The following is a 15352-nucleotide window of genomic DNA, read 5'->3' as shown; positions in this document are numbered from 1 at the left end:
TCTTATACAATAGGCAGAATAAACAGAGAGCTGATTGTGCAGGCACTGCATTTTCCCATGATCTGCAAAGATGATCTGCCACATGTCTCTACATATTCCAGAAGCTGAGAAAAATTCTCTGCAAAAGCTGAAAACGCCAAGTACTATCATGGGATGTCTTAAAAACGTTTTTACATCTCATGAATCCTCAGTAGATGATTTAGCTCCTTTTTGTATTTTAACTTGCACTGTGGACACATTCACCGCGTCCCTGCTGTTTGTAAAAAGTGATGTGCTGCTGATTCTACCTTTATTTGTGTGACTTTATTCCTATAATACATCTACAGGCACTTAGAAATAACTGAATTACATGAATATTTAATTGTTATTCTTCTAACAATGCCATGATAGTAAGGATTTATTAAAGTACAAACGTTTCGTGATCTAAAGCAATAACAGCAAAACAACAGTCTAGACTGCAGATTTATTTTCCATAGATAAAACCAGTATTGTCATTTATACTTTTTTTTGATAAGGCCACGAAACATCTAATCAGACTTGTTTGTGATCTGTAGTTCTTGGAGACTCACCATAACATCAGAATTGCCCTTGAACCTTTGCCCTGTTTCCCTTGTACTTGAAAACACACTCATTGGCTAACTGAGAAAAATGCTGTTGTCTTAAGACAAAGCAAGAACTGAACTTAAAAAGCAGTATATTTGGTTTGATTAAAAACGTATATTTCCATGCATTCTGATGAAATTGTAAGCATGTTAATGTCCTTTTAGGAAGCCCTCTAAAGTTAAGGGCCCAATAGATATTAAGCCCATGGTTTACAACCAACCCAGTTTACTGTGAGTCATTTTGATATAGACGGGGCGAGTGTTAAGATTACAATGCAGTACAAAAATATTTCTCTGTATATCCTTAAAAGGTCTTTTTGGGTCAAAGTGTGCTCTACATATCCAGCACCCCTGTGCTCTGTAAAAATGACACTGTCAAACATGGGTCATTACAGACCCATGAGCAGTGAATTACAGTGGTTTCCTTTAGAACTGCATCACTACAATTCAATTATTGCAAAGAAACTGGAGAAGGGTCAGACCTGTCTTTCTGCTTACTGACCTAAATGAAACTCAATGCTCCGTCGGCTCACTTCTGTTATTCAATGGACACAGAGGTTTAGGCATAGATACCCACTTAGAATGAACAAAGGTTACGCAACTGTGATGTAACAGGTCAGGGCTGATTTCAACTTTGACAGTAAGTGATTCATTTACAAGAAAGCACAGTACTAGTCTACTTGGGATGCATTTTATATCTCTTACAAGCACCTATTTAACAAATAACAATGAAATGGATGTTCTTTTATAATGTCTGTATCAATATAATTAAAGCACAATGGACTGATAACATTAAATGGTTTCTCTTGCTCATGCACTGCACAGCACCAGGATGTTTACCGCAGGTGACAAACCCTGGTGAGTTTGTCCGACAGTCACCCCTGTTTTTCCCTGGGAGAAAGATGAGAACTAAGGGACACGAAGACAGTCGGGGATAAACATTCATGCTATCCTATGCACTTATCTGCTTTGAAGACACATGCCTCACAGTCTGATGGCTTTGCATAAATAGGACGTTTATAAAAAAGATTGTTTTGCTTTCAAGTCTCTGTCTTATTGGAAGCAGTTCAACAGGAACTTGATGGCTTTTGTTAGAGTTGTATGACGCACTTTTTTAGAGCAACAGTCAGTAGGCAAAAGACTTGTTTTGCAGAGTGATCTGAAATGTGAGAACTTTACATTTCAATATATATGATCTTGCAAAAGTAATTATCTTCATGAGTAAACATGCAACCCCCTTGAATGCGGAATATACAATCCTGCCATACATACTGGTGAAGTAAAAATAAATAAAAAGTTTTTTGCAATAAAGTAGTCTTGAAAATACCAAGTGAGAATAATCAGTGCTGCTGATATACAAGCCACTAGTATAATTTTGATAATAAAGGACACCAGATGCTGACCAGAAAACTAATCTAAACAATGAATAAGCCTCTGACCTGGACATCTGCAAAACAAAAGAATGTGGCCAGGCTTTAAAGCAAAAACAAACAGCTCTTGCAGTTTATACACAAGCTGTGTCGGTGCCTGTGATAGGCCTCACTTATAAATCAACAGCGCCATCTCGTGGACATTGTATGAATAACGACTGAAGTAAATGTCAAAACGGAACTTGAATACGTACAAGGCCACCAGTAACAGACCCAAACACGTGTTACGCTCTCGAGATAAACTCATATAATGTGACCATTTTAGATCATTTTAAACCGTAATACCTGCCCCTCATATCGATAAAAAACTTATCCTAGTAGGTCAAATCAAGTTAAGCGCATACTACATTAAATGTTCATTACTAAAGTTAGCACATTTATTTATAAAAAAGTCATGGTAGCTTGATTTAAAATTTCCAAAAACACCAACACATCAATTTAAGTTGCCTACTTATGTCAGGATATTGAAATATACTCCCTCCACATCTACCCCAGGAGAGATGTACTTCATTCCCCCAAACAACTAATTTGCCTTATTAAGAATCGAGAGACCATTTAATTGACAAAATGTTTTATTTCAAACTGCAAATGACTTTGTACTGACAACTGAAGAGCTGGTGTTGATGTGCTCCGAGTACTGGTTAGGCCATTGCAGGTCTTCACAAACTGCTGAGGAAAACAGACAAAGTTAAGAACTTAAATCAAAATGTCGAACTCACAATTCTGGCAGAAAATTGTGACTGGAGATCCAGGACGTCTTTACATTAATTCACAGTTACATTTTATAGTATGATATGATTAGAGCTTAAGCAATTTAAATTCCAAGTTTTTAACTATTAAAAACCAGGGGCGGGCTGATATTAGATACTATAACGCATTTATGAAAGTTGACTGAACAATGATATATGCTTTACAATGTAGTGCAATACTTTTTTCAAAGTAAAACAACCTCAAAGTACGGATACTTGACATCGCGGTTACATTGTATAGGATCAACTTTGTTGTGAAAAAACCTATGGCCAAAGCAATTTAAATGACATGTTTTTAACTTAAAAAGCAGGGGTGGGCTGATACTAGTTTTTCCTTTACGGATCTAATTCCTATACCAGAATTGTAAACGGCCCATAACGATCCAATACTGGTACTGCTTTTTCCTTATCAGTGTAGAATTGCATGTATTTTATTGTATTTGACAAAACTATAACTTATTTATGAAAGTTGACTTAACATAATGATATGCTTTACAATGTAATTCAATACTTTTTGCCAAGTAAAGCAACTTCAAAGTACAAAGACTTGACAAATGGACACGAGCAAAAGTGAAAATACTTCACTACTGTACATCTCTGCTCTAATGTAAAGTGGCACAAAAGGACCCATGCCGCATCCCGGGCACAGAAGGTCACGCAAAACACCTTAAGTTCATAACACTTACAACACAAAGGTAAGTGATCGGTTAAAAATATGTAAAAAAAAAAACTATTTTCTAGTGATTATGCTACATAATAACCAACTTTTAACATATTGGAAAGAATAGCATCTTGACCGTCACCGAAAACTAGAGTATGCTGAATGGAGATTGTCATCTAACAATGATCTCTTGTTTTATCCCTCTCACAAAAAAAGCATATCGCACGACATAAATTAAAATTTAGAGCCTAAAAAATATCTTCCCACCACTACCAATACCCTTTCCAGCTAAATATGCCCATATCGATGTGATCCAGAGTATTGGGATCAGCCAACACCTATTAAAAAGTTTACACTATCAATTTTTAAATGCTTAATATTTAAGTTAATCTTACATCTCTTAAAAGAAAATCTAAAGTAACCCACTGTATAACGTACAGATTTACTGACCTAGCGAAGTCTTCTGGCTTCTCTTTCAGATTCCAGAAGTGTCAGGACATCACCTTCTCTGACTGGGCCCTTCACGTTCCTGATGATGGATCTGTTGCTGTCATCCATGAACTCAACTCGTACCTGTGACAGTGGATCAAAACCCAACCTGTTATTCTAAACAAAACTAGATAGTACAAAACAAACTACAAAATGTTGTCTGGTCGATGCTCTAACAAAAAATAAATACATTAATACTCGTCAACACCATTCACTGAAAGCATTAATTATCGTCCTAATCAAAAGGTTGCCACGCACATACAGCGTGGCTACAAGCACTGGTATTTGCCAACCCAACAACGTTTCCATTTATTTCATTTGGCCTAAACATACTTTCTCTTATAGTCACACTTAAAACGAAATGCACAGACAGGGCATCAGAAAATGAAAGTATGATCTTATGAAAATAATCATGAAAACTAGCTAACGTGGTGTTTAAATGATTTATTATGTCTGCATAAAACCGAACGGTTCAGCATTGAACCGAGCATGAGGACCTCATTTTGGACTCACCTGGGTACACTGTCCCTGGGAGCCGGTTCTACCCAGCACCTTTGTAACCTGTAATAAAACGGTATATTATTATTAAGAGAACTTCAACGTTGTTATGAGCAGAAAAAAGTATATGACGTTGTTCAGCATCATGCTGCTGGTTAGCAGCATGCTAATGCTAAGTGCAGGCCTAACGGCGAGCATTGCTAGACATGAGAAAATAATGAAAACTGGTTGAAAATGTTCAATTAAGATTTCCAGAACAACGGCAACACATGGATGCGTTCAAACTCTGTGTTATACATTACAATATTGAATATATATTATTTTACGTACTCTAGCGAGCTTGATGGGCTGCACGCGGCTGGCATCCATGATTTCAGCTTCGTTCGGAAAGGAAGTCACGTGGTCTCCACGGAATTTATATACCCGTTGCAAGATGGCTTTTTTCAATTTATCAGGTTTTATTATATGTTATGTTTCAATATTATTTTTGAAAATACACATTGATTTAAATTCTGATTTGAAAAAATTGTGTACGATTATTATAGTTAAAACAAGTTTATTTCCGCTTCCGGGATCACGAGGCGAAGAGTTTATGGCCACCTGCACGATCCGTAACAGAAAATCTTTGTTTATTGATGAGTGGTGGCAGAAAGGCATATGGTCACTATCACATATAATGGACAATGTTGGAAATATTCTGAGTTATGCTTTTTGTGGTAAATACAATAAAGTTGCTCCTCTAAAATGTATGATAAAATTATCAAAAGTATTCCATTTCCGATGCCTAAATTAGTGAGAGAACAGTTTAAATATTCAATGATAACTCCTAAACTACAAGCACTTATTATAGAACATGTAAGTTTTGTTGACAGAAAATGTTCCGACAAATTCTTAAGAGACTGTTTAATACAACATTGTTTTCCTGGTCCAGTATTGAGAACTTATATTTTTCGTCATTATGAGAAGAACGATGTGTGTAAAATTAGGACTGTGTTTCTTTTATTTCCCATTAATCCTACATGTAAAGAGGTGCATTTTAAAATTCTGAATCATATATATCCAACAAAAGAATTTTAAGAGTAAGATTTAACGTTGGTGATTCAAATGTATGTCAAATATGCAAGGTAGAGATAGAAACGGTTGGTAACCATGTTGGTAACCAGGTTGGTAATCAATTTGGTAACCATATTCTGGAACGATGCGTTGAGCTGGTTGCAACAAAGATTACCTGTAAGGCTGATATTGTCCTGGGAACTTATTAAGTTTGGACTATTAATTAAGGATAAAAAGTTATTTTTTGTAATTAATAATGTGTTGCTTTTATTGAAATTTTATATACACAAATGTAAATTTTTCAAAATTCCTCCACGGTTAGTGGCTTTCAAGGAGGAATTCAGTGTATATTTAATGACCGTGAAAAAGGTGAAAAGCCCTAAAGCAGTGTATTTGTACTCAGTGTTGGAAGATTTTGGTTTTATAATTTGAATAACTTCCTACTCCACTACTTTGTTTAATTTATTGTTTGTTTATTTATTTATTTATGTTTTTTTTCACTGTCTTCATTGTACTTAGGAATGATATGAATATTATGTTCTAATATTTGTATGTAAGCTAAGGTTGGTTGTGAATTTTAAACTATGATTGTCTTTTTTGTTAATGTTCTACAATGTTAATAAAAAAAAATAAAAAAAACCCTGCACGATCCGTTCTGAGCATGCGCGTAATTACGTATTAGAAAACGTCATGGCGTTGTAGAAACCGCTCATGCGCAAATGATGATTTTGTTGTGCGATGATTTACGACACTGCACAATCTGTTCCACGCTTGCGCGCAGCTTTGTTTTACTGTCTTTATATTTTTTACTGTTAAATTAAATACAATACTCAATTTATTTCCCTGCTGTCCACCTCCTATCATTTCACTATGCGTTCTGTCAAGTCAGTTTGAAATACTGTAATGTTTCCCCTGACTTTGTAGTTCTTTCTTCATGTAAATTAATATAGTCTAGTTAGACATACGTGTTCCTTATTGGCTTCTGTAAACGCCATTGAAGGGATCATTTTACTAATTAAGATTAAATGGATAGATATTAGCCTATAAAGACCCATACTAATAAATTACTACATTTAAAGTTAATAGTATTATCAGATTTTAATTAAAAAAACGACACAAACCCGTAAGGTATTCATTTGCAATGAATCGCAAAATGGAGTTTGGAGGAAACTGAAGATTTGCAGTCTATAAAAATACTTTATTCCACATGTAACCAAAATCATCTATGTTCATGTAACAACTCTTTTATTTTGGATTGGAAACCACATAAACACATCGTAATCATGGTAACGTAAGCAACATTTAAGAGCATAAAAACAGACTCGCCGTGAACGGTTTAACTGTGTAACGTTAGCCTACAAAACAAAAAATATGCTGCCAGTTGTGCCGCCTGCCGTCAAAGTTTCATCGCCTGCGTGCGTGGTACCAATAGTGTAGGAAAACCATAACGTTTTCTTCGAGTGGAATTAAGATTAAAAAATGGTTATTAGATTATTGTGTAATATTGGTACAGGGAATATTTTTTATTGTATATATACCATTTATCGCTGTAGAACATGTTTTTGATTCATTATGTGGGATAAAAATTAACAGAGAAAAAGGATGTCATATTTCTCTATGAAAATAGTTAAATGGCCAAAGCAATATTGTTATATTAAATCTTACATTTATGCATTTGACAGACGTTTCAATCCGAAAGTATGTGCAATCCCTGGGTTCGAACCCATGACATTGGCGTTACTAGCGCCATGGATGCTGAGACCACATAGCTACTGGAAATCTTATTTTATTTGCAAAGTTTCAAATCCACAAATGTTAGTGGTCTGAAAGGAAACCAAATATTTTCCAGTTTAAACTGGAGGTGAATATTTACTTTGAAACACTTAAAGGACTTGAAAACAGAAAAGATATGGCATAGAACATCTTGGACACATCTGGGCTGTAGCCTAGTGTGCCAGACACATATGAGCTGTTCATTCACAGGGACCCAGGTCATGTCCTAATACCACACCCCAACTCTTACCCTCATGCACCTGTCTGCCTCAACTGTCCTATAAATATAAAGAAACAGAAAATTATGGACTTCTACAGTGCTCTTAATTCCTCTTTTTAAGTTGATTGTATTGTCTCGTGTACCCCCACTTTTATTTATTTCGTTTACTTTCATATTATATAATTTTTTCCCTTTTTTAGCTTCTATTATTGTTTAAGATATGGATATTACAAATGTGATATCATGTTATTTGTCATTATTTTATAAGCACTGTGATATATTTTGGGGAAAAAAACATGAAACAAAGAACAAAAAAAGGATTTAATATCTATACGATGATGTTAATGAGCCTACAGGCACAAAGCTTACAAGATCCATTCTAGGCTTGTCTCTGTTCTGGTGTTGAACTGGCACCGGGACATTGCTAGACAAATTAGCAACATGATCTCCCACAACAACATGATCTCCCACCCAGACGATATCTGCCTATTTACCGATGCTGCCCCCTCCGTCGGTTTCGTCGGCTTTTGTCAAGAACGCTCTCTCAACTTCATCACCCGAGGCGTCTCACCAAGGACCATCAAATCCTACCTGACCGCATGAAAGAGCTTCAAACCATTCCACAACATCTACAACCTTCCCTTCCCCGACTTCTCTCTCCTCACCACTACTTCCTTCATCTCCTTCCTCAAAATCCTCCAGCCTTACGCCTTTTGGGGGGCATGCGTTACCTGACTGCTGTCCGGCCTCATGCGCCTTTGGGGGTACACTAGGGGGAGTGATCCGGTTTCGACAGGAACCGGCGAGCTCGAGGCCCGCCCCCCGGACAGCATGCCAATTAAGCATCCCCTCGCTACTCCTGCTACCATAATTATTATCTGCATATGCGAAAAACTGTTTGTGATACAGTTTTTAGATAAAATGTGACTTTTTTATATTAGAATTATTGTGGGCGATTGCTGACTGCCAGAACTCCAGTCAGGGATTGGGGTCATCAGATGATACTTTGCCTTTATTATACAGCAGAAGACCACTTACATTTGTGAGCATCCGAGGTAGTTTCTGTAGACAAAAAACTGTAATAAACAGTTTGAACACCACTATTATTGTATAAATATTCACGTCGTAAATGTATTAATACAGCAGCATAATACTGAGACATCATATTGTGCCAGTGATATGGACCTGTAAAAATAACAAACGATAGCTTATTTGATTATATACAGCAGTAGATTACCGATATAAAAATGCATAAACATTATTAAAGCAAAGCGTGCCGAAAGATCTTTTCAATTGGTCGCGAAAGCTGTCTGTTCCGCATCAGCCTAAACACTATTGGCCTACATCTAAAGTCACTTTTTCACAGGGTGTTTTTGTATCGAAGATTTTAAATATGAAACCAAGAATCTGATGTTGATTTATAATGATACTAGTGCCTATTTTAAAATTGACCTCAACAGCTTGATGGCAGCAAATACACCTAAAATTGGCCGTTGCCTCTAGGATTATAAACCTATTTTGGTTACATTTCATAATGGGCAATCGTTGGTCTGATGAATCTATTAGTTTTGAGACTAATCATTTTGACTGAGGTCAGAGTTTCATAACTAAACACAAGCCAGCTGTATGTATCATATTTTATACGATTAAAAATAAAAACAATCATAACAGATTACCTAAACCATATACATCTATTTAAAATCAAAACCAAAAGAAGCATGTATTAATTTCATATTGCGTTTTATTGTAAATGTAAAATGAAGCTAAAGGGGATGCACATACTGGATTTGAACCATCTAGAATTAACTGATATTTAAGGAACAGCTGATAAGTGTCATAATCAAAAGAGTATTACAATTATTATTTAAAGGGTAGTACAAATGTCTCTAAAAAACACCTACAACTGAGTGGTGTTCTGGCATACAGAAATATCCAAAACTCGCCTTCAGTGGGGCAACCCCAACAATAATTCTAATTAAAAACATTCACATTATAACTTTATAACTAACCATGTGATATTGTGCCCAATTTTTTGTTTTCAAAAACAGGAAAAAAATCCTTATATAGAACAAAGACATCTAAGCCTGCTCTGTAACATGGACTGTGAAAGCAGATGAATAAACAGCTGGTTGCCATCATTGCCATTCTTCTGTTGATGAGGTACCCTACTTCAAGAAAAGCTACTAATCTATATTTTGACAGCTGAAATAGCCGTTTTTAACTGTTTCTCGTACACACAACTGCGACTGCTCCATGATCTTGTATTACTCTCGTGAGACTTGGGAATATCACCTGGATAGAGCCCGCATCGATCCAGGAAGTAAAATACATATCTAATAGGGAAAATCGGCCGACTTTTATTGAAAATAGTATTGGAAAGTTTACGTCATCACAGAGGGCCTATAGGGCCCTGAGGGTTCGCTACGGTCTCATTGACTCCTAAGAGAGATACAAGCGTAGAGAGAAAACGAGAGAAGTGAATGAAATAATGAACATTCAGTTGACCATGTTAAACTCTGTGATTTAAAATTCCATATTTAATAGATCTTAGTCATCCATAAGGCCAAAGCCTAGTAAGGTTTCTGCTACTACATATTCTGCTGTGCTGGCTAGGTTTAGGATTGATAAAATTTCCATAGTCCCTAAATCAACACAAGCTTACTAGTAGTGCTACGGTTTTGTCAAAGGTTATATAGCCCACTTTCAACTCGTTTCACAGCATTAGAAGCTTATATTGTGGCTAAATAGTGCATTCAAGACTATTGAGCAACTCATGATCAACTCACTTTGGCTACATTAACCTTCCAATTACATTTTTCCATTGTCGCAAAAAACCTACAGGTCCTAGAAATGCGTCGACGGAAATGCGAAGGGAGAAAGTGCAGCCTCCCCCGGGTTTGCAGGAAGATGCTACTCCAGTTTGTTAAAAAAGAAGCAATCTTTATTAATCAACTGCAGATTTGAGCTTTAAAAGCATACATTCTCGCCTAAACATGTCTTAAAACTACATTTTGTGACAAATTAACACTACTATATATATAATAACTTTTGGCAGTTTGTTCCACTGTTGATGCTGCGCAGTGCATTAAACCTGGGAAATATTTCTTCTCAGCAGCACTGTAAATATTTAATCAAAAATCTAACAAAAGCGTACACCAGATTTATTAACGTTTCGCTAGGTATTTTACAGAAAAAACGTTTTTTAGCAGTTCTTACCTTCTGTCAGCCGCTCACTCCCACAGGTGTCCCTCTCAGTCAGACCAATGTTCGTGCTCAGGCCAGGATTGCCAGCTCCGCGGTTTTTACACTAAAATACACTTTCACAGTAGTCAGTTCAAATTTGGCTTCATGCTTGCATGCTTTTGCTATCCTTTTCCTGTTTCTTAAAAAAATTTCAATTACACCACAAAATTTTAAGTGACACTTTTTTATTTTTTACTCAAAAAACTCTGCTGTTGTGACAACAGTTGAGTACTGTAAATTCCCAAAATACAGTATGTCACTTCATAAAAATACCCATAATGCAATGCAAATTATAGCCATTTACAGTAAAAAAAGAGTATAGTATTTTACTGTGCATTTTGTAGTAAGTAACTGTAAAAATGACAGCAAAGTCTAACAGTTAGGGCTATCTATAGCACACATTAAAATACATCTATTACCATATGCAACGATCAGATTTGACTGTTGTATGTGATATTTTACTATTTTATTCTGTGATAAGGCTTTATTTGCATAGGTATGCATGGTAAAATAAGCATAACAGTCTACTGAGATGATGTGAAAATAGAGGGAAAAAAGCTGGAGAAAATAAAGAAATAATGGGATTGGAGGATCTTCATATTGGATTTTGTGAATTGTCCAGACAGGACAGGAGATTAGAGTCATATGTTATTTAAAAGCACTATAAATTGAAATAAGCAGCGATCATTTAATAAACGTATAGCTTCCCTTCAACTGCTGTTTATCCTCTGCCATTCCTCCTCTTAGGGCTCATGCCTTAAATTAAATCACAACACTAATCCTCATGACTGTATTTTTAACTCTGCCGGGACAGAAAAAACAGCAATAGGATTACGGCATCAGTGAGGTGGGGCAAAATCCTCAACTCCTGATCTCCTGTTCAGCCGAAACAAATACAGTTGCTTTTTCTTTCTGTCATTTTAGCTAAATTGCAAACTCTACAAAGCCAGAAACCGGGTAAGATGTTTTCTTAATCCATTTGGACATTTCCTTGAAACTGGATGTGGGATGTTTACAATTGGAATGTAGAATCTGACATTTTTTCTTTTCCTTACAAGACAGCATATCTGGAAGATACGTTTCAGTTTTCTGCGCGAATCTTTTGAAACCACAGTAATAATGGATCAACCAAGAAGACATCTTAAGAAACTGAAAAAGAGGCGGTCAAGTCTTTTTGCAAGTGTCAAACTTAATGCTAGCTTTTCACAGAGCAAAGAAGAGGAAGAGAGTACCTTTCCATTTTCACAGGACTGCTCCGTGAAGCCATGGACGTCCATGGACAACCTTGATACTCCGTCACCTAAAACAAAAGACAAAAGGGATCAAGCCAAGGTGAAAAGCAGTGAGAATGAAGCAACAAAATTTCCACATCGGCATTCAACTGTGATCAATGTTAATGTTGGTGGCAAACTTTTCATCATCCCCAAGCACCTGGCTATCAAACACCCCAGAACCAGAATAGGCTCCTTAGCCCTGTGCAAAGATCCCGTCAGGCAGCTAACGTTCTGTGACGACTACTGTGTGCTCACCAATGAGTTTTTTTTCGACCGAGATCCTACTTTCTTCCACTACATCTTCCACTTTTATTGTAGCAATGTATTGTGGGTAATGGAGAGTCTGTGTCCCATCAATTTTGAGGAGGAGATGGAGTTCTGGGGCCTACACTTAAGGGACAGTCCTTGCTGTTGCCGCATTCTCTATGAGGAGAAAGTAGACGAGATAAAAGACCAGCTTAAAGTCAACAGGGAGCTCATAGCTGAAATCGAGCCTGTGCACAATGAAGAGGGTTTCAAGACTATGTTTTTGGGTGGCATTCGCAAGATTTTATGGGACCTGATGGAGAACCCGTATTCTTCAATGGCTGCCAAAGCCTTTGCTGTGTTCTCCAGCCTCTTCGTCCTCATCTCTATTGTAGCAATGACTCTCAACACCGTGAGTGAATTAAAAAATTACAAGATCTATGGAAGAACCTATATGGAGTTTGTAGAGATCACCTCAATCCTCTTTTTCACCTTTGAGTATTTCCTCCGCTTGCTAACAACTTGTGATGTCAAGCATTTTTTGAGGAGTGCACTTAATTTTGTAGACATTGTGGCTGTCATGCCTTACTTTATCCAGCTAATATTCGAGACCTTTGCCGACCAGGAAGATGTCAGCGTCCAAGATGATTTGAAGACCATGGCGAGAGTAAGCAAAGTTAGCAAAGTGCTTAAAGTTGTCAAGCTTATGCGAATCTTTCGCATTTTGAAACTAGCAAGGCACTCGACGGGTATGCGGGCATTCGGCTTTACTATTCGACAGTGCTTCGAACAGGTCTGCTGCCTGTTTCTGTTCATCATCATGGGCATCTTCACATTCTCTGCCCTAATGCACTCTGTGGAGCAGGATGTTGCAGGAACCCCCTTCAGCAGCATACCAGACACCTGGTGGTGGGCAGCGGTGAGTAACAAACAAAGTAACAACGCCTCAAAACATTAACCACAATTTGCAGAATAAAGATCATTCATATCTGAAAATAATATATAATATATATGAATAAAAAAATTACAAATAATTTCAAATCAATCACTGATTAGTGGAGCTACATAAGGTCTTGCATGATGTCAACAACCATATGATACAGATATAAATTGTGATACAATTTGAAGATCTAGTCATTGTTTGTTTTTAATAATCTCATTTTCTCCAGTATTTTCTTTCCTTTTGCTACTTTTTGTTTAATTTTTGTTATCACGGCAAAGCTTCTGTGTGCATTGTCATCAATTGCTCTGTCTGGTTTTTGTATCATTCTTTCTTTTCAGAATATTGCACTTTATCCTCTGGCAGCTGTGTTTAATCTTATATAATACCTAGTAGTAATGCAGCTCGATTGGAAGCGTCCATGATGATTAGAGAAGTTAGATTAGTTGGGAACTTCCTGGAGGCTTACTAAGTCCTACTGAGTTGGCTTGTATGCAACTTTGACTTTAATCACTAAGCTGATAAACTGATGTGGAAATATACTAAAAGCTGCCTCATCTGATTCCTTTTGTAAATTCACAGTGAAAATTGACACAGTTGTTTACACACTGTATCTTTTAACACTGTCACAGGTGAGCATCTCCACCGTGGGCTATGGGGATGTGGTGCCTATCTCCTACTCCGGTCGAGTTGTGGCTTTTGGATGCATATCTTTCGGCATCATTCTAAATGGAATGCCCATCTCTATCCTGTTCAATAAATTTTCGGACTATTACGCCAAGCTGAAGGCCCAGGAGTGCACTTACACTAAGGTCCAACATGGCCTGAACCTGAAGAAAAGACTGCAAAGGAAATTTGAGAGCTGCATTGAGCCTGCCGTAGAGGATTCTGATGAGGACATTCGACATCACACCAGACACTGTCAACATTAAACGTCCTTGTCATGCACCCTGCCTTTGTCGCCCTTGAACGGAGAGCTCAGGTTCCCTGCCTGCCTTGAATTAAATAGGGATTTAAGAGCCCGGGGAACGCCAGGTTAAAGGAAGTTAAGCGATTAAATTTAAAATGGCTTACAAATGACATGTCATATGGATCTTTTGGAAACCACTTTTAAAAGCAGTGCCCAGACTGCAATTCCTCTACTGTAACAGAAAAAGTCGTACAAAGAGTGAGAATGACTATTGCGTGGTTATCAAGCACTCTACAGTCAAACAAACACAAGATTATGTGATTCCCCCCCCCGTTTCTTCTTTATTAAAGCAAAATAAATGAGAAAGAAGCGGGAGTTATGTGGCCTTCAGACGTTTGTGTATGTGATGTGATTCTGTGTGTTCTGCAGTTGGATATAATGGCACTTTATTACATTTTTTTAGATGAGCTAATCTCAAATAATTTGGATGATTTTTGAAGTTAGATATATGAAGATTCCGAGATCAGAAGTGTAAAGCTTTTTTTGTTGTTATACTCAAAACCATACTCAGACTCATACTGTTAAGATCTGTACTCTCCCACTCTTTAAATTATAATAATTTTTTTTACCAATAATATCATTAGATTACCATGTGAAATTTATAATCTATTTTATTCTAACTTTTAGGTAAAAGAAAAATCCCCTTTGTTCAGTATTACTGCATATTTCTGCATACTTATACAGTGAAATACTAATAAAAGATACATGAAACATGATATGAAAACTGTTTCTTTAAGATAACAGAGAGAGCTAGTTCATTACATAAATAATTCAATATAATCTGTATGTAGGCTGTATGACACCACGTCTTAATGAGACCAGTAAGAGTTTTTATTAAGATAATGCAAAATCTGACTCTCAGTGGAATTCCTTTTCCTAAAGATTAGTCTAAGACTTTGTTTATTGCTTCATAAGTTTTCTCATGAACATCTTAATTTTTCATCTTCTCACAGAACAATTTAAGCATGAAGCAGGCCAGTCTGCTTGCCTTCAACGAGGAATCAAGCGATCAGACTAATGCCTAATAGGATTTAAGGCTCAAGAGGACCTGTGATGCCAGTGTTTTGAGTGAAACGTTCAATATCAATTAAGGGAATGTAAAGACAAGACCCTTGACAGTTGCATGGTAATGGATTTTGTTATATCTATATTACTATATTACTATAGACAGCTGAGAAATACTCCATAACGGTCAATCAGGAGA

The 15352-nt window shown here is 36.7% G+C and overlaps 2 protein-coding genes across 3 annotated transcripts; one reads left to right on the top strand and one right to left on the bottom strand.

Annotated features, from left to right (window-relative positions):
* Positions 1 to 2586: 2586 nt before the first annotated feature.
* On the bottom strand, positions 2587 to 4814 carry rps28 (ribosomal protein S28). 2 transcript variants are annotated; one of them, XM_079453462.1, is made up of 4 exons: positions 4760 to 4814; positions 4445 to 4492; positions 3893 to 4015; positions 2587 to 2701 (listed from the first exon to the last, which is right to left on the bottom strand). In XM_079453462.1, the coding sequence occupies exons 1-3, from the start codon at positions 4796 to 4798 to the stop codon at positions 3893 to 3895; spliced, it is 210 nt and encodes a 69-aa protein (XP_079309588.1). In that variant the 5' UTR covers positions 4799 to 4814; the 3' UTR covers positions 2587 to 2701. The 2 variants fall into 2 exon arrangements, with proteins under 2 accessions (XP_079309588.1, XP_079309587.1); XM_079453461.1 differs by having other exon boundaries at positions 2587 to 2698.
* Positions 4815 to 11588: 6774 nt separating this feature from the next.
* LOC306891563 (potassium voltage-gated channel subfamily V member 2) lies at positions 11589 to 14863 on the top strand. Its single transcript, XM_079451931.1, has 3 exons — positions 11589 to 11675; positions 11777 to 13157; positions 13811 to 14863. The coding sequence occupies exons 2-3, from the start codon at positions 11838 to 11840 to the stop codon at positions 14108 to 14110; spliced, it is 1620 nt and encodes a 539-aa protein (XP_079308057.1). The 5' UTR covers positions 11589 to 11675; positions 11777 to 11837; the 3' UTR covers positions 14111 to 14863.
* Positions 14864 to 15352: the final 489 nt, after the last annotated feature.

This window comes from Barbatula barbatula (genome assembly GCF_947034865.1).
Source record: "Barbatula barbatula genome assembly, chromosome: 3".
Lineage (NCBI taxonomy): Eukaryota > Metazoa > Chordata > Actinopteri > Cypriniformes > Nemacheilidae > Barbatula > Barbatula barbatula.
The sequence above is the reverse complement of the archived record's forward strand: the minus strand, read 5'-3'. Positions and strand labels throughout refer to the sequence as shown.